The 18,942-nt window shown below is 43.7% G+C and overlaps 1 protein-coding gene across 2 annotated transcripts in view; it reads right to left on the bottom strand.

Annotated features, from left to right (window-relative positions):
- The window catches only part of LOC138761685 (bridging integrator 2-like), a 47,027-nt gene that overhangs the window by 20,880 nt on the left and 7,205 nt on the right, over positions 1 to 18,942 (bottom strand). For both annotated transcript variants that reach the window (XM_069934256.1, XM_069934255.1), the window contains exons 2-5: positions 16,031 to 16,111; positions 9,633 to 9,687; positions 7,618 to 7,712; positions 6,075 to 6,170 (exon numbers count right to left, since the gene is read on the bottom strand). In XM_069934256.1, the coding sequence (XP_069790357.1) occupies positions 6,075 to 6,170; positions 7,618 to 7,712; positions 9,633 to 9,687; positions 16,031 to 16,111 (327 nt within the window). The remainder of the gene's footprint in view (positions 1 to 6,074; positions 6,171 to 7,617; positions 7,713 to 9,632; positions 9,688 to 16,030; positions 16,112 to 18,942) is intronic.

Genomic DNA, 18,942 nt, shown 5'->3' with positions numbered 1-18,942 from the left:
TTTAAAATAATTTAAAAACACAAATTTTATTTCTAACTCTTAAACTATCCTTTTTTAATTTTTTTTAATTTTTTTTTATTTTTCACACTATGAACCATACTGACCAAAATACACACAAACATTTCCCACACAGTGTCATTTTCTCCCCTTTTCCCCCTCCCTTCCCTCCCTCCTTCACCCCCCCCTCCCCACCCACTCAACATTGTTGCCTTTTGTAATTTTATTTAATACCTGATTTAGATCTTCCCAAAACTTTTCCACTTTCTCACATGCCCAAATTGCATGTACTGTTGTTCCCGTTTCCTTCTTACAGCGAAAACATCTATCTGATACTGTTGGGTCCCATTTATTTAACTTTTGGGGCGTGGTGTATAGCCTGTGTAACCAGTTATATTGTATCATGTGTAACCTCATGTTTATTGTATTTCTCATAGTTCCAGAGCATATCTTTTCCAATGTTTCATTCTTTATCTTTATGTTTAGATCTTGTTCCCATTTTTGTTTGGGTTTGCAGCTTGATTCCTCGTTCTCTTTCTCTTGCAGTTTAATGTACATGTTTGTTATAAATCTTTTAATTATCATTGTGTCTGTAATCACATATTCAAAATTGATCCCTTCTGGTAACCTCAGCCTGCTTCCCAATTTGTCCTTCAAGTAGGGTTTCAGTTGGTGGTATGCAAACATTGTACCGTGAGTTATACCATATTTGTACTTCATTTGTTCAAAAGATAATAATTTATTTCCTGAAAAATAATTTTATTTTCTTTTGATCCCTTTCTTCTCCCATTCTCTAAAGGAAAGGTTATCTATTGTGAAGGGGATTTGTTGATTTTGCGTCAATATTAATTTTGGTAGTTGATAATTTGTTTCTTCCTTTCTATGTGAATCTTCTTCCAAATGTTGAGCAGATGGTGCAGTACTGGTGAATTCCCATGTTGCACCAGCTTTTCATCCCACTTATATAGTATATGTTCAGGTACCTTCTCCCCTATTTTATCTAGTTCTAATCTGGTCCAATGTGGTTTTTCCCTTGTTTGATAAAAATCTAATAGGTATCTTAATTGTGCTGCTCTATAATAATTTTTAAAGTTTGGTAGCTGAAAGTTTGTACCATTCTGTTAATTTATCTAGCGCTATCCTCGGTTTCCCCCCTTTCCATAAGAATTTCTTATTCTTAGCTCCTTGAAGAATTTCTCTGTTAGGTGAATTGGTAACAATTGGAATAGGTATTGTATCCTTGGGAAGATATTCATTTTAATGCAATTTACCCTTCCTATCAGTGTTAGTGGTAAATCTTTCCAATGTTCTTAGTCATCTTGTAATTTCTTCATTAATGGCTGATAATTTAATTTGTATAGATGGCCTAGATTATTATTTAGTTGAATACCTAGGTATCGGATTGCTTGTGTTTGCCATTTAAATGGTGATTCTTTCTTAAACTTTGTGAAATCCACATTATTCATTGGCATTGCTTCACTTTTATTTGCATTGATCTTGTACCCCGATACTTCTCCATATTCCTTCAATTTCTTATGTAATTCTTTTATTGATAATTCTGGTTCTGTTAAGTATACTATGACATCATCTGCAAATAGACTGATTTTATATTCCTTCTCTTATTTTTATTCCTCTTATTTTATTTTCTGTTCTTATCAGTTCTGCCAATGGTTCTATAGCTAACGCGAATAGTGAGGGAGTTAGTGGACATCCCTGCCTAGTTGACCTGTTTAATTTAAATTTGTTTGATATATATCCATTTACTGTCACCTTCGCCAATGGTCCCTTATATAATGCTTTAATCCAATTAATATATTTCTCTGGTAGGTTGAACCTCTGTAGTACTTTGAATAAATAATTCCATTCTACTCTATCAAAGGCTTTCTCTGCATCTAAGGCAACCGTCACTGTTGGCATCTTGTTTCCTTGTACTGCATGGATTAAGTTAATGAACTTACAGATATTGTCCATTGTTCGTCTTTTCTTAATAAATCCAGTTTGATCTAATTTTACTATTTTTGGTACACAGTCGGCCAACCTGTTTGCTAATAGTTTAACTATTATCTTATAATCTGTGTTGAGTAGAGATATTGGTCTATACGATGCTGGTGTTAGTGGATCTTTCCCCGTCTTTGGTATTACTGTAATTATTGCTGTGTTGCATGAATCTGGCATGTTTTGCGTTTCTTCAATCTGGTTCATTACTTCCAGGAGAGGAGGAATTAATGTCTTTAAATGTTTTATAGAATTCTATTGGGAATCCATCCTCTCCCGGCGTTTTATTGTTCAGTAGTTTTTTTTTAATATATTCTGTATTTCCTCTATTTCAAATGATTTTATTAATTTGTTTTGCTCCTCTTCTTGCAATTTCAGTAGTTCAGTTTTAGCTAGAAACTCATCTATTTTGTCTTCTTTCCCTTTGTTCTCAGTTCGATATAATTGCTCGTAGAATTCTTTGAAGTTTTCATTGATCTCCGTTGGGTTATATGTAATTTGTTTGTCCTTTTTCCTTGATGCCAATACCATTCTTTTAGTTTGTTCTGTCTTAAGCTGCCAAGCTAGTATTTTGTGCGATTTTTCTCCTAGCTCATAATACTTCTGTTTTGTCTTCATTATGTTCTTCTCCACCTTGTATATTTGTAGTGTTTCATATTTTATTTTTTTGTCCACAAATTCTCTTCTTTTTGTTGTATCTTCCCTTGTTGCTAATTCTTTTTCTGTACTTGCTATTTCCCTTTCCAGCTGTTCCATTTCCCGATTGTAGTCCTTCATCTTAGTTACATAACTTATTATCTGCCCTCTGATAAACGCTTTAATTGCATCCCATAGTATAAATTTATCTTTCACTGATTCCATATTTATTTCAAAGTACATTTTAATTTGTTGCTCAGTGAATTCTCTAAAATCCTGTCTTTTAAGTAGCATGGAGTTTAATCTCCAACTATATGTTCTCGATGGGATGTCCTCCAGCTCTATTGCTAATAACAGGGGTGAGTGATACGATAACGATCTAGCTTTATATTCCGTTTTTCTAACTCTCCCTTGGATATGGGCTGACAACAGGAACAGGTCTATCCTTGAGTATGTTTGGTGTCTACCCGAATAATATGAGTATTCCTTCTCCTTTGTGTGTTGTCTCCTCCATATATCCAAAAGTTGCATTTCCTGCATCGATTTAACCATAAATTTGGTTACTTGGTTCTTTCTGCTAGTCTTTTGTCCAGTTTTGTCCATCTTTGAGTCCAAATTAAGGTTAAAGTCTCCTCCTATTAGTATATTCCCCTACGTATCTGCAATCTTCAAAAAGATATCTTGCATAAATTTTTGATCCTCTTCATTAGGTGCATATACATTGAGCAAATTCCAAAATTCTGAATATATCTGACCCTTTATCGTTACATACCTCCCTGCTGGATCTATTATTTCCTCCTTTATTTTGATTGGTACATTTTTATTGATTAATATAGCTACTCCTCTGGCTTTTGAATTATATGATGCTGCCGTTACGTGCCCTACCCAGTCTCTCCTTAATTTCTTGTGCTCCACTTCAGTTAGATGCTTTTCCTGCATGAATGCTATATCATTTTTTTCTTTCTTCAGTAAATTTAACAGTCTCTTCCTTTTGATTTGGTTATGTATTCTGTTAATATTTATAGTCATATAGTTCAACATGGCCATTTCATACTTTGTTTACCTCTCATTTCCACTTCCTCACCACCACCTTTCCCCCTTTTCCCCATTTCCATTTCTGTTTTCTTTGTTTTGAACGCATTGTAAGACAACACTTCTAAAACATAAAATATTTCCACTATTCCCACATCTAAAATTTCCTTTACCCCAAATGTCCCCCCCCCCTCTCTGAGTTGCCCCTTGTCCCTTGCTGGGTAACCACAACTCCCCTCTTCATTTGGATTACGAGCCTGCTCGCAAGTGTCAACTGATTTCGCAGCGACTGTTATTCTCTCCCACCCAACCCCCTCCAGAAAAGACTTTTATCTTCACATATAATAAAGCTCACCCTCTTAATTCCCCCCTTACTTCCTTTCTTCCCCTCCCTAGTTCTTACTTATATTGTTCTTATTTATATGAAGTTTGTCGTCATGTTACATCTCTTCATCTCTCTTTCTGTTTTGCAGGCGTTCTGCAAATTCCCGTGCTTTCTCCGGATCTAAGAACAGTCTGCTTTGCTGCCCCGGGATAACTATTTTAAGCACCGCTGGATATCTTAACATAAATTTATAGCCTTTCTTCCATAGGATCGATTTTGCTGCGTTAAACTCCTTCCTCTTCTTCAGGAGCTCAAAACTTATGTCTGGGTAGAAATTTTTTTTTTGACCTTTGTATTCCAGTGGCTTTTTGTCTTCTCTCATTTTTTTCATTGCCTTCTCCAATATATTTTCTCTTGTCATATATCTCAGGAATTTTACTAGAATGGATCTTGGTTTTTGTTGTGACTGTGGTTTGGGGGCTAGTGTTCTGTGTGCCCTTTCTATTTCCATTCCTTCCTGTATTTCTGGCATTCCTAGGACCCTGGGGATCCATTCTTTTATAAATTCTTTCATATCTTTGCCTTTTACATCTTCCTTAAAGCCCACTATCTTTATATTGTTTCTCTTATTATAGTTTTCCATTATATCCATCTTCTGAACTAACAACTTCTGTGTTTCTTTAACTTTTTATCAGTTTCTTCCAATTTTCTTTTTAAGTCATCCACTTCCATTTCTATGGCTGTTTCTCGTTCTTCCACCTTGTCTACTCTTTTCCCTATTTATGTCATGACCAGCTCTAATCTACTCACTTTTTCTTCTGTACCTTTTATTCTTCTTTTTATTTCACTAAATTCTCATGTCAGCCATTCTTTTACTGCTTCCATATATTCTTGAAAAAACTTTTTATCTATGTACTGTCCATTCCCTTTATCTTCTATTTCTCTGTCTTAAATACACCCAATGACTTGGCCTCCACAGCTGCCTGTGGTAGAAAATTCCAGAAATTCGCCGCTCTCTTGCTCCACATCTCTGTTTTAAATGGGCCTCCTTCAATGCTGTTGCCCCCTCTTGTCCTTGACTCTCCTACCCTACTTTGCCACATCTACTCTGTCCAGGCCATTCAACATTCAAAATGTTTCTATGAGGTCCCGTCTCCCCCTTCATCATTTGAACTTGGAGTAAAGTTTAAGAGCTGTCAAATGTTCCTCATATGTTAGTCCCTTCATTCCAGGAATCATTCTTGTGAATCTTCTCTGAAACCTCTCCAAAGTCAGCCCATTCTTTGTGTAAAGCTGTACCGTGTAATCCAAGTGAGGCCTCACCAGTGCCTTATGAAGCCTCAACCTCACATCCCTGTTCATATATCCCATTCCTTGAGTAGGAAAGCCAAGATTGCATTTGCCTTCTTCACCACTGACTCAACCTGGAGGCTAACTTCTCGAGTATCCTGTACAAGGACTCCCAAGATCCTTTGCACCCAAAATTTTAATGTTCTCCCCATCCAAAATAATAGTCTGCCCTTTAATTCCTTCTTCCGAAGTGCATGTCCACGCACTTTCCAACATTGCATTTCATTTGTGACTTCTTTTCCCATTCTCCAAATCTATCTGTCTCTCTGCAGCCTCTCCATTTCCCCCTCACTACCTACCCCTCCACCTATCTTAGTATCATCTGCAGACTTAGCCACAAAGCCATCTATTCTGCAATCCAAATCATTAACATACCATGTAAAACAAAGTGACTCAACACCGAGCCCTACGGAACACACTGGTAACCGGTAGCCAACCAGGACGATCCCTTTATTTTTACTCTCTAATTCCTGCCAATCAGCCCATGCTCTAACCATACTTGTAAGACAGCACGCCAAATGCCTTAACCACCCTATGAGCTTGCTCAGCAACCTTGAGGAATCTATGGATCTGGAGCCTGAGATCTTTCTCTTCCTCCACACCATTACGACTCCTGGCTGCTTGACCTGAATTGGTCAGCCACAAATTGAACCTTGTTGGCTCCAGGGCTAGAGTGGAGGATCTCAGTTCCACTGTCAAAGGGTGGATCAGCAGCCAAATGCTGTTCCAGGGAACCCACCTTAAACACTGGAAACTGGCTGAGGTAGGTCTCCAGTGTGCGCAGGGCTTGGTCAGACAGCTTCTCCTCGTAGTCTTCCCACAGTAGGTCATTGTTCTGGAAGGTAAAACATCCTTAAGTGCCTCAGTCACCACGATAGCTGTCAGCTATCTTCCCTGTGCTTGGCTGTGGACACCAAGTTTTTTGATGTTGCCCAGATTGGAGAACTCTGAGATAGGAACATGATAATAATGCTTCTTAGGCCACATGGATGTGAAGTTTCTTAGATAAGACACATGGATGTAATGTCATAGGCACATGGGCGTCAGAAAAATAAAGGTTATGGGTGTGAGGTAATGAGGAATTAGTTTGTTGTGGGGTAGCTTTCCAGAGGTTGGCACAGCATCATAGCCTGAAGGGCCCAGACTGTGCTACCATGTTCTGTGCTCTGTCTTCTGGAGCATGACCTGTCAGGGTGGGAATGGGGTGTAGAATTAAAATGGTTGGCCACTAGGAGGCCCTTTCTGTTGCAGCAGACAGAGTGAAGGCATTCAACAAACCGATCACTTCGTCTACAGCCTGTACCCCACCTATTGCCTCCTACTTATTTGTCTCTGTTCCTCCCGCTTTAAATTTTTAAATTAAAAAAAAGTTTGGACATAAAGCATGGTAATAAGCTCTTTTGGCCCTTGACCCCATGCCATCTAATTACACCCAATTCACCTACAATCCAGTATATTTTGAAGGGTGGGAGGAAACAGGAGCTCCTGGAGGAAACCCAATCAGACACAGGGAGAATGTATAAACTCCTCACTGAAGCATGATCAATCACATAGAGACTGAAGTTGTCGAGACTGAAGGCTTCTATTTACAAGAGATGGGCAGCCTCCCTGTGTTGGTCGCTCACACTGACCCGGACTCAAACTGGGGGCAGGCTTGTGGCTTGACAGCCTTTATGGGGAAGAAAGAGGGAGGGTCACGAGTCGGCCAGTGAGAGCAGGGTCAACCAGGAAAGGTCATGACACTTACATGTGGCAAATATATACAAGAGTGGTTTCACCACACTCACAGACAGTGCTGGATTTGAGTCCTGGTCACTACCACTGTAACAGCATCGTGCTAACCTCTACACTAACTGTGCCACTTCTCTCTCCTCACCTCCTCCCTCCATCCTTTTATTTAGAGGTCTATTGGTTTTTGCTGACCCTGACGAAGGGCTCAGGCAAAGAAACTTTCCTGTGGATGCTGCAGTTTCTCCAGCACTTTTGAGTGTTGCACTTGACCCCGGTGTCTGTAGATGTTCCTGTTGAATTCCCATGATCAACAGTCTGGATGCCTGCTGCCTTTTCCCGATGGGGTGGTGGGTGGTGGTGGTTGAGCCCATATAGGCCACAGAGTCCCTCAGGGTGGGATTGCTCAGATAATTAACTTGGTCGGCACAGAGGACTTGGTCCATAGGCCCATCGTCATGCTGTACAGTTCTGTGACTTTATTCCCTCCAACCCCATCCTCCACAAAAGCCCCAGGACAAGATCCTGGTAGGGTAGTCAGTGGCTTCACTCACTTCTATAATGGGTTGGAGTTCCTCCTTTCCTTCCCATTCAGGCTCATACACCTCCTGCAGAGTCAGGGACAGTCTCTGTGACGTCTCATGCATCACTGCAAAAAAGGACCACAGGAAGATCAGAAACAGGGGCAGGAGAAGGCCATCCAGCCCATCGAGCTGCTCCACCATTTAGCCATTCTGCTCCACCTGCCTGCCTTTCATCGCCCTTAATCCCCCTGTTCTGTAAAAATCTATCTTACTGTGTCCTAAGTGCATTTAATGAGGCCACCTCTACTACTTCCTTGGGCAGAGACTTCCACCGATTCTCGGTGAGAAGTAATTGCTCCTCATCAAACGGCACAGAAATTGTTGGGGGTATTTGGGCAGCAGAGGCTTGTAGGCCGAAGGGCCTATTACCATGCTGTTTGCCTGAATTAAAAAAATTAAATTAAAAAATCTCCATTCTAAATCACTCCCCAAATCTCGAGGCTTCGTCGCCACTTGCCTGTGAATTCCACAGATTCACCACCCCTGGATAAAGAAATTCCTCCTCCACTCTCTTCTCAAGGGACTTTTTGTGTTCTGAGGCAGTGCGTTCTTGTCACACACTCCATCCAACGGATGAAATATCGTCTCCGCCTCCAGTTTATCCAGTCCTTTCAATGTATGCTGGGTTTCAATGAAATCCCCCTCATTCTCCTAAACTCCAGCAAGTACAGTCACAGAGCCAGCAAATGCTCCTCATGTGATAGCCCTTTCATTCTGGGGAATCATCCTGGTGAACCTCCTCTGGACATTCTCAAATGCCAACACATCCTTTCATGGAGAAGGAGTCCAGAATGGCTGTGCAGTCTGACCAATGCCTCATGAAGCCTCAATATTACATCAGCGGCATCACTTGAGTTTGTGTCATCCAGTGTGATAACTCATGGTCACACCCTCCGCCCCCCCCCCCCCCCGCCCACCATGGACTGAGTGTACAGGTGCACCAAACAGAAGAAACAGCTGTGTGTTCCTGGTCTGTCTGGGGTGGCACCGGCGGCGCTGGGCGGGGATGGGTGGGTGAGAGTCAGTGGTGGCGCTGGGTGGGGGGGTTGAGGGGCGGCAGTGGCGTTGGGCAGGGTGATGAGGAGCGGCGGTGGTGCAGACCACAGCACATTGGAAGGTTCAAAAAGTAAATTAGCCCAGAGTTTTAGCCTTGTAGGTATATTGATACATGTCAGCTGGACTTATGAAAAATGTTTTTGTTGTTATAACTAACTACAGGGATATTTTTATAAGAATAATATATTTCTGCTGAACCACTGCACAAACATTTTATAGACAGTCACTTAGGTGTTCCCCCCCTCTGATGGTGACACCCGGTGCAGTCCGCAGCCCCCGCACCCCCCGCCCCCCCCCCCCCCCCCAGTGTATTACATCTCTGTTTTCTTATATGTCCCTCTCGAAATGAATGTGGGAATTGCATTTGCTTTCCCTGGTCATCAACTCCAGGCAGAGTCAGCTTGGAAATAGGCCCTTCAGCCCATCTAGCCCAAGCCGACCAAAATGTTCCACCCACACTCACCTCATCAGCCTCCTTTTAGCCCATATCCCTCTAAACCCATCCGATCAATCAATCCATGCTACAGTACCTTCATCAATCACCTCCTCCTGCAGCCTGCTCCATACACCCACCACCCTCTGGGGGAGACCTTTACCCCTCAGCTTCTCTTCCTGCTCACCTTGAGCCTTTGTCCTGTGGTTCTTCGTTCCCCAAATCTGGCAAAAGCCTCTGTGTTCATCCAATCCAATCCTCTCAAAATGCATGATTGTTCACTTCTCCACACTCCCTTATACCCCTCCCTGTAGGATACTGAGGATCTCAGCTAACTCAGCAGGTCAAGCAGCATCCATGGGAAGCAAAAGGTAGTCAATGTTGCATTCGAGCCCTTTGGGGAGGTAGGATCGGAAGTGCGGTGAGGGGAAGGGGCAGATGATAGGTGAGGATGGGACGGCTGGACGGAGCGAGTCTGAGCCTGAGTGCTGCTCACCTTTAACAGCAGTCAGGTACGCCCTCAGGTCTTTACGGAGCTTGTTTCCATCGGCCTGCAGGGAGAAAGCAAAAATGTTCCACTTCAGCCCACAGGAGTGTCCTCCCCCTGGCACTGAGCCCTTGTCCTGGCACAGAAATTCTTTTGCCTCCCCACCTCCATTTAACCCCCCCTCCCCCACCACACAGATACTGCCCATTGAATCGTTTCAGTGAATGCCTCCAATTAAGAAGCCTTGTATGTGGCCTCAGCAGGAACCCACCTGTTCACTAGCAAGGACTCTGTAAGGTGTCCTGAAGATTCACGTTCAAAAGGAAGTATGGTAAAACAAAAGAGGAATAGATAGGTGATAGTTCGTCGGAGGTCACATTGAAGTGGTATAATGTGATAGTGAGGTCCCATTTGGGGTATTGCATTCCATTTTGGTCGTCGTGCTACAGGAGAGATGTTGTCAAGCTGGAGAGAGTGCCGAGAAGATTTACGAGGCTGCTGCCAGGACTCAGGGGCCTGAGCTACAGGGAGGGGAATAGATCAGATCAATGCAGAGAGTCTTTTGCCCAGAGCAGGGGAATCGGTAACCAGAGGACATCGGTTTAAGGTGTGGGGGGTGGCAGGGAGAGATTTAATAGGATCCTCAGGGTAATTTTTCATACACAGAGGGTGGTGGGAGTATGGAACGGCCTGCCTGAGGAGGTGGACGAGGCAGGTACTATTACAATGTTTGGACGGATTAACGGATAGGATGGGTTTGGAGGGATATGGGCCAAAATGAAGGCAGGTGGGTGAGGACATTTTGGTCGGGTCGACAAGTTGGGCCAAAGAGCCTGTTTCCATGTTGGGCAACTCTACGTGAAGTTGGCCAGAATGAACTAGGTGGGAGAAGGTGAACATGTGGGGCCTCAACACCACAGAGAGGGTGAGATGTGTTCTCTTTAACAGTATCGATCTCTCTGAGAAACACAAAATAATTGAAGTTGTCAGACTGAGGCAGAGGCTTTGAATCAGAGCGGCGAACTCTGGGCTTGAAAGGATAACAGCAGTGCTATCGGAGCTGGTGAACTGACAGCGCTGCCACTGGTGCAGACCCATGGAGAACAGAGACACAGAGCCACTGCTGACAGCTTCATACAGACGCCAAAAGGCCTGTTAGAGGAGTCGAGTTTTATTTAAAAGCCTGTGACCATGGGGTCTGGGTCCAAAATGTTCGGCAGTGGCCATGAGGGGTTTCAGACTCCGGGGGAGCAGTGGACTCATGCAGGGCACCAGTAAAGGGGATAACACCCACCATTGTGAAGGAGAAGCAGAGGAGATAACCCTTAAGATGGTGGCCAAGGTGGAGGACTGGTGAGGGTGGTGGGAGTATGGAACAGGCTGTTGGCAAGGAGGCCACATGCAGGCCGTGGGCTGCTGGCAACTGGCTCATGGGAACCAGGTATCGGAACCAGGCTTCAGGCTGGGAGGGCAAGTAGGGCTCCCAAGTGGCCCTGGGTTTTGAAGGCTTCTTCATTGAGGTTTGGATCTGGAGCTTGGGTTGACAATGGTTTGAACAAGACACTGTGGCTGTAGAGAACCTGGGAGTGTTGGGGCAAATCCACAAACTCTGAGGATATTCGCTTTTGCTTCTCTTTGTCTGACTGTAAGGGGCGCATCTGCAGTATGCCAGGAGTGTGTACTGTGCCATCACAAGATCTCGTGGGAGGGGTTGTGGCCTGAAACCTCAACACTCCTTTCTCTCTCACTGATGCTGTCCCTCCAGCTCAGTGTGTTTAGCTTCAGTTGGGCTTGAGAGGAAATGAAAAAGGAGGTTAGGCGGATAGGAGTGTGAGATAGTAACAAGGTGTCTGAAAGTTTTAAAAAGACTGCAGCATCTGTGTCTCAACCCACAAAGAATTCAATACAAGGTGGATGGATTAACTGCACATGGACGTAATCTAGTTGACATCACAGAGTCCAGGATACAAGGGGGTACTCGACAGTCATGAGGTGTTACAGGTTATATTATGGTTATGGATAAATACGTCTTTAAAAGAGATAGATTGTGGGGGTTTAGTGCAGGTCACTTCACAAACAGAGTAACACCTCACAAAACACATCTCATTTGAAATGTAAGAGGTTTGCTGAAGCTGGACATTCAGGCACCAGTGATTTTTGCAAAAGACAACTAAACCACTCTGGAAAGAATTCCAAAAGCAGGTGCAAATGGAAAAGTCCGGGGCTCAAGTGCTGATAAAGATCTTTCAAGGATTGGGTTTGGAGCCTTGGGAGGGGTTCTGGTTTTTACAAGCAGAGAGGGAGAAGTCAGTTTTGCAGTAGTTTTTGAGGCTGCAACATGGCAAGCTGGCAGGTTTGTTGAAAACATCATCTTGAAGATGGGTTGTGAGTTCTGAGTTCAGTCTGTTGAAAACCCTTGTAGTCCTTACAAGAGGAAATGGCTGGCTAAAGTGTTTCTCCTGAAATAAGAGAAACAAGAGGAACTCTGTGGTGACCTGGAAGAAGAGGTTATCATTTGGAAAACCCATGATGAGGCAAGTTTCTTCAGCAAGACACTGAAGTGACTGATCGGAGGAAATCAATTTGTGTGTGTCCAACCAGCAACAAATAGCTCTCTCTGAAACCAACGAGAACCTTCCTGACCTTTAACCATTTACCTTTAAGCAGCAGAGCCTGGTGAAAATTCATAAATATTACATTCCGTGCACAGTATAAGAATTGCCAGATACCAGTGAACTTGGAGAATTGAAAAATGAATGACTGGACTGTGAAACAAAAAACTTTCCCAGAGGATCCCAAAACCTAGCAGCAATAGAAATTCACCAAAACAAATGGTTACTTAAACAAAAGTTGCTTTTAATTTTCTTTAAACATAATAACAGGATCAATCTTTAACATTACTATTAACTTAACCCCCTTCTAATTCTAAGCATAATGTATATATGTTCAGGAAAGTTCTTTGTTTCACAAACCAATTTCACTTCTCACGCCTCCAAGTTCACCGTATACTGTGCACAGAATTGAATATTTATGAATCTCCACCAGGCTCTGGTGCTTTAAGTTAAATGGTTACCGCTCTTGTTAATGTTAATGCTGTCTGGTTGGAGATGGCCAACATGAATACAATTTGTGGGTGGCCACGGTTTGTCAACACAAGGCCATGGACAGACATGCCGGTGCGGGAATGGTGTGTTGGATTGAAATTATTGATCACTGGGAGATCTCTGTTATTGCAGCAGACAGACTGAAGGCGCTCGACAAAACAATCTCCCAGTCTGCATCCAGTCTCTCTGATGTAGAGGAGACCACAATGGGAAGCATCAGATGCAGTCAATGGCCCCTGCAGATTCACAAATGAAATGTTACTTCACTTGCAAGGACTGTTTGGGGCCCCAAATGGTAGTGAGGGAGAAAGTGTAAGTTCAATTGTATCCTTTCTTGTGTTCACATGGATAGGTAACATGTGAGGGGATCAGTGGACAAGGGAGACCCAGAGAGAGCGGTCCCAACAGAAAGCAGAGAAGGGACAGGATGGAAAGATGTGGTTGGTGATGGGATCCCGAAATAGCTGGCGGAAATTGTGGAGGATGACCTGTTGGATGTAGAGGCTGGTGGAATGGTAGTTGAGAACAAGGGTAGTCCTGACCTTGTTGTGACTAGGGGTGGAGGGGACCATGGCAGATGTGTGGGAAATAGTGGAGATGGGGGTAAGGGCTGAGTTAATGGGGAAGCCACATTTTATGAAGAAGGACATCTCAGATGTTCTAGAATGGTTAGCCTCATCCTGGTAGCAGATGTGGCAGAGATATTGAGAGAAAGAAATGGGATCCAAACAGGAGACAAGGAGGGAAGAGATTCAGTTGAGGAAACTGCGGGAGACAGTGGGTTTAGGGAAATATTTGTCTGAATATTGATGGATTGGGAGAGAGAGGCATAATGAGACCTGGGGTCCTTGCTCACCAGTCTTTGAAAGTGAAGATACAGGTACAATGGGGTTAAGTGAACACATGGTATGTTGGTCTTCACAGTGAGAGGATTTGAGGCCAGCGGGGATATCTTGCTGCAATTATACCAGGCCTTGACGAGTCTGCACCTTGTGTGTGACTTTAGCCTTATCTGAGGAAAGACTTTCTTTCTTTGGAGGGTAAATGTAAAAGGATGGCAGGAGTGAGGTATGGAGGGAAATTGGGTCATTTATAGCTATTGAAGTACCTATATCAGAATGAGAGTTGACCTCATTGAAACCAACTAGGACTGGATAGATCAGATGTTCCTGATGGTGGGAGGAGACCAGGACCAAAGATAAATCATTGGATAGAGATGAAGAGTAATTTCTTACCTCAGAGAGTGGAAAACTGCCACTGCAGAAAGCAGCTGAAGTCAAATCAAATGAAAAGGTACCATTTTAATTTGACACACCCACATGGCCTTAGGTACTGCCAAATTGCAAATTGGAGGAACAACACCTAACGACACCCAACCTCTGGGCGTCCTCCAACCAGACGGCATTGACTTTGACCTCTGACTTCCGTTAACCCTCCCTTTCCCTGTCCCTCTTGCCTCCTTCCCTCGAGTTACCCACTCCCTTTCCTTCCTTCTCCTATCAGAGCTGCCCCCAGACCCCTCCCTCCACCACTTCTCAGCTTCTTTCTCATTCACCCTCCCACCTGTTAGCCTGTGCCCCTTCTTCCCCTAACCCCTTCTCCTCCTCCTACCTTCTTATTCCTGTTTTCCCTGATCCCCTGCTAAAGGGCCAAAGCCCTCAAACATCGTTTGCCTTTGAACCTCCTGTGACCTGCTGAGTTTCCCCAGCACATCTGTATGTGTTGCATTCAATAAATCCAAGGGTTGGATATTGTAGATGGAGGGGATTAGGGACAGAGGGAGAGAGCTGGAATGGCAGGGGAGGGGGAAGCATGTGGAAGGTCACCCGTGATCATTTTGAACAGTGGAACTGATATGGTGGGTGAATGGGCTTCTACTGATCCGAATTTCTCTGTTACTGTTTTGTGTGGCTGAATAATGAAGCAGGAAGTTGAGATTTTGACTGTTCAACACTGCTTGTGGTTGCAAACCCCCACTCTCTCTGCAGCTGACATCAAGTCAGTGTCTTCGCTGGATGAAAGGCAGCTTCCTGTTTTTTTTGCTTATCTTGGTGAAACTGTCACTGTATTTTATTTTTTTTGAAATTGAAATGTATTCACAAAATGGTGGAAGCCGATTCGGGCTATGGAACCATAGGGCATGTTGGCACTGAAACAGGCCTTTAAGCCCATCTAGTCCATGCTGAACACTAATTTCGTCTAGTCCCAATGGCCTGCACCCTGACCACATCCCTCCATATTACTCCCATCCACGAACCTGCCCACATTTTTCTTAAATGTCAAAATTGAGCCTGCATTCACCACTTCAGCTGGCAGCTCGTTTCACACTCCCACTACTCTCTGTGGGAAGAAGTTCTCCCTTTAAACATCTCACCTTTCACCTATAACCCATGTCCTCAAGTTCTTGTTTCACTTATCCTCAGTGGAAAAAAGCCTGCTTGTCTTTACCCCTCATACTATTGTAAACCCCTATCAAATCTCCCTTCATGGAATAATGTCCTGACCTATTTAACCTTTCCCTGTGTAGCGTGTTGAATGACTCAAAGACTTGTTGACTCAAACCAAGGCTTTTATTGGCAAAAGACTGGAAGGTATTACGTCGAGGTCAACCAGCCAGACTGACCTGGGTCTGGTTAGGAGCAGCCCTTTATGACCTCCCGGTGGGCGTGACTACGGCTCTCAGCCAATCACTACTACTATATGTAAATATATACAAATATATACATTGGTGATAGCATCCATAATATCACACCCTGTAACTCAGCTCCTCACTTGGATAGACAAGGGCTGACGTGGGATAGTCACAACAGTTTAGTAACTGGGAGGTCATGTCTCACAAATCTCATTGAGAATTATTAAGAAGGTAGCTGAAGACAGAGGTGTGGATGTTGTATATACGGATTTCAGCAGATCATTACGTAATGTTCGGCATGGTAGGCTGGGAAGGTTCTGGAAGGTTAGATTGCATGGGATCCAAGGTGAGATAGCAGAATGGATTAAAAATTGGTTTCATAGTAGAAAGCAGAGGGTGATGATGGAAGGTTTTTCCCCAGACTGGAGGCCTGTGACTAGTGGTGTACCCTGGGTTTAGTGCTGAACCTATTGCTGTGTGTCATCTAGATCAATGATTTAGATGAGTAAGGTTATGGATGATAGAAAAGTAATGTCCTTTTTTGTTTTGCGTTCTATGTTTAAAGATTAGTGACAACCAGCAACACCAGGGGAAACGAGCACTCTGACAACTGGGGCCTGCAGCCAAGGAGGGCGAGCGAAGACTCGATGCCCAGGAGAAAGGCACGGTACCTGTTGCTTGTTAAAGTGGATTGCGCATTGCTCAAACTGTTCGTCCTTCGTTTCCACGGTTTTGCCAATTTTCTGGAGAACCTGAAGGAGAAAAGCAGAGGTTGGTTTAGCCTCACCCACAACCCACTGAGACACTGTCTACCCTCAACTTGACACCATCCCCAACTGCAACAGGTTTCACTCCCTCACCTCTCCCTCTTTCCACAGAGATTGAGACTCAATGTGGACAAGACAAAGGAGATAATTGTAGAGGATGAATGTCAACCACTCTCCATTGCATCAGAACATAAGAAATAGGAGCAGGAGTCGGCCATCCGACCCACTGAGCCTGCTCCACCATTCAGTAAGATCATGGCTGATCTGATGATAGGCTATCTGCTTTTTCTCCATATCTCTTAATTTTCCTACTTTGTAAACCTTGCCTTACATATATTCACTGAGGTTGCCTTCACTGCTTCAGTGGGCAGCGAATTTCATAGATTCATCACCCTCTGGGAAAAACAGTTCCTCCTCATCTCTGGATCTTGAGGCTATGTCCTCTAGTTCTAGTCTCCCCCGCCAATGGGAATAACTTATCTCTGCCTTTTGTAATTTTATATGATTCTATAAGATCCCCTCTCATTTTTCTAAATTCAAGCAAGTCCAGACTCAGATGAGTCAATTTCTTCTCAAAGGCCAACCCTCTCATCTCTGGAATCAACCTGGTGAACCTTTTCTGGACCACCTCCAAAGCCAGTACATCCTTTCTCAAGTTAGGAGACCTGAATTGCGTGCAGTACTCCAGATGCGGCCTCACCAGTACCATGCATATCAATGGCTTCATCGTGGGGAGAGCACAAATTTGCTTGGTGCGTATGTAACGGACAACTTATCTTTGTCTCACAACACCTCTTCATCAGTCAGGAAGGTGCAATAACACCTACACAACCCGAAGGTTGAGGAGGGCGAAGCTACCGGCCCCCATCTTGACAACATTTTACAGGAGCAGAGTTGAGAGTGCTTGTCTGGCTGCATTATTGTGTGGTAGGGTGGCTGTAAAACAGCTTAGAAGATCACAAGGATCTCTTTTTCCTCTATTGAAGATATTGCTTAAATTAGGCTCAAAGAATTATTTAGGATCCCTGCCATTCATCACACAGCATCTTTGACCCATGACCATCAGGAAGGAAATACAGATGTGTCAGAATCGGGACTTCCAGGCTGGGAAATCACTTCTTTCCGAAGGTCTCTTATAAATGAAATGAGTAAATTATTCCAAAATATATATATCATATTTTATGTATATATGTGAATATGATGCACCACATCTGATGTGTGCATGTGTGTGTGCGCTGTGGTCATCTGGTTGTATATCTATGGTCAGATAATAATAAACCTGAAGTTGATGGGTGGGGAGTTCCCTCTGACCAATGTGCTTCCAACCCCTTCATCCCTCCACCAGCAACCTAAAGATCAGGGAGCGGAGCTTCCTAACCAAGAAACAATTGACCTCATTCTTAAATCTACCCAATGATAGACGTCTGCAGCAATAAATTCCAGAGGTTCACCACTCTCTTGGTGAAGAAATTCTTCACCTGTGGGCAAAAGGGATCATTTTGTGTTCTGAGGCTGTGCCCTCTGGTCCCGGATTCTCCCACCAACATCTTCTCGTCCATTCTGTTCAATCCTTTCAGTAGTCAATAGGTTGCAATGAGATCCCTCCTTCGTTCTTCGTAACTCCAGCAAATACAGTCCCAGAGCTATCAAACGCTCCTCAAATTTCATTCTGGGGATCATTCTCCTGAACCACCTCTGGACTCTCTCATGTCGACACCTCCTACCTTAGATAAGGTGCCCAAAACTGTTCACAATACTCTAACTGCAGTCTGACCAATGCCTTACAAAACCTCAACATTACATCTTTGCTTTTCTATTCTATTCCTCTCTAAATTAATGCTCGTATTGCATTTGATCTCCTTAACATTGATTCCCTGAAGTTAACCTTCAGGGAGTCTTGCACATGGACTCCCAAGTCACTTTGCACCCCTCATTGCTTGCTTTGAAACTGGGCCACACTTTTAGTCCATCATCCAAAGTTGATGATCAGGCACTTCTCTACACTAGACTCCATCTGCTATTTCTTTGTCCAATCTCCAAATCCAAGGAACTCTGCAGACTTGGTGCTTCCTCAACACTACATGCCCATCCTCCTATCTTTGTATTATCTGCAAATATGGCCACAAAGAGCTCTCCCTCAATTGAAGAATGGAACGGCGGATGCAAGGAACAACATTGGTGATGGCACATATCTTTCCTTCATCAGCTGCAGTTACCTGGTGCATCTTGTGATTTAATAGCCAGTGATTGGACAGGTATCTCTGATGACAAATCCAAGAGACTGATGGATTACAAGCCTGACTGGAGATGGATCATTATATTCTGACAGGATTGATCCCTCTCTGGGGTCATGGATACAATATTGATGTGAAGACGATCTCTGTCCATATTTGGGAAATGAATGGAAAGCAAAGGGAATGATGTAGGAGTACAGCTACATCGTATCTTGAAAAGTGGCCAAAAAAGATTTCAGCATATTGGCCTTCATCAGTCAATGTATTGAGTGTCGATGTTGGGAAGTCATGCTGCGGGTGTTGGTGAGGCTCATTTGGAATACTGTGTTCAGTTGAGGTCACCATGCTACAAGAAAGATGTTAATAAGCTGGAGAGGGTGCGGAGAAGATTCACGAGGATGTTGCCTGGATGCAGGGGACCTGAGCTATAAAAGGAGAGCTTGAGCAGGCTGGGCTTTTATTCACTGGAATGCAGGGGGATGAGGGGGCGATCTCATAGAAGTGCACAAAATCATGAGAGGAGCAGTTCAGATGAACAGAGAGTCTTTTGGCCAGGACAGGGGTATCTGCAAAAAGAGGAAA

Source organism: Narcine bancroftii, chromosome 4 (genome assembly GCF_036971445.1).
Source record: "Narcine bancroftii isolate sNarBan1 chromosome 4, sNarBan1.hap1, whole genome shotgun sequence".
Classification (NCBI taxonomy): domain Eukaryota; kingdom Metazoa; phylum Chordata; class Chondrichthyes; order Torpediniformes; family Narcinidae; genus Narcine; species Narcine bancroftii.
The sequence above is the reverse complement of the archived record's forward strand: the minus strand, read 5'-3'. Positions and strand labels throughout refer to the sequence as shown.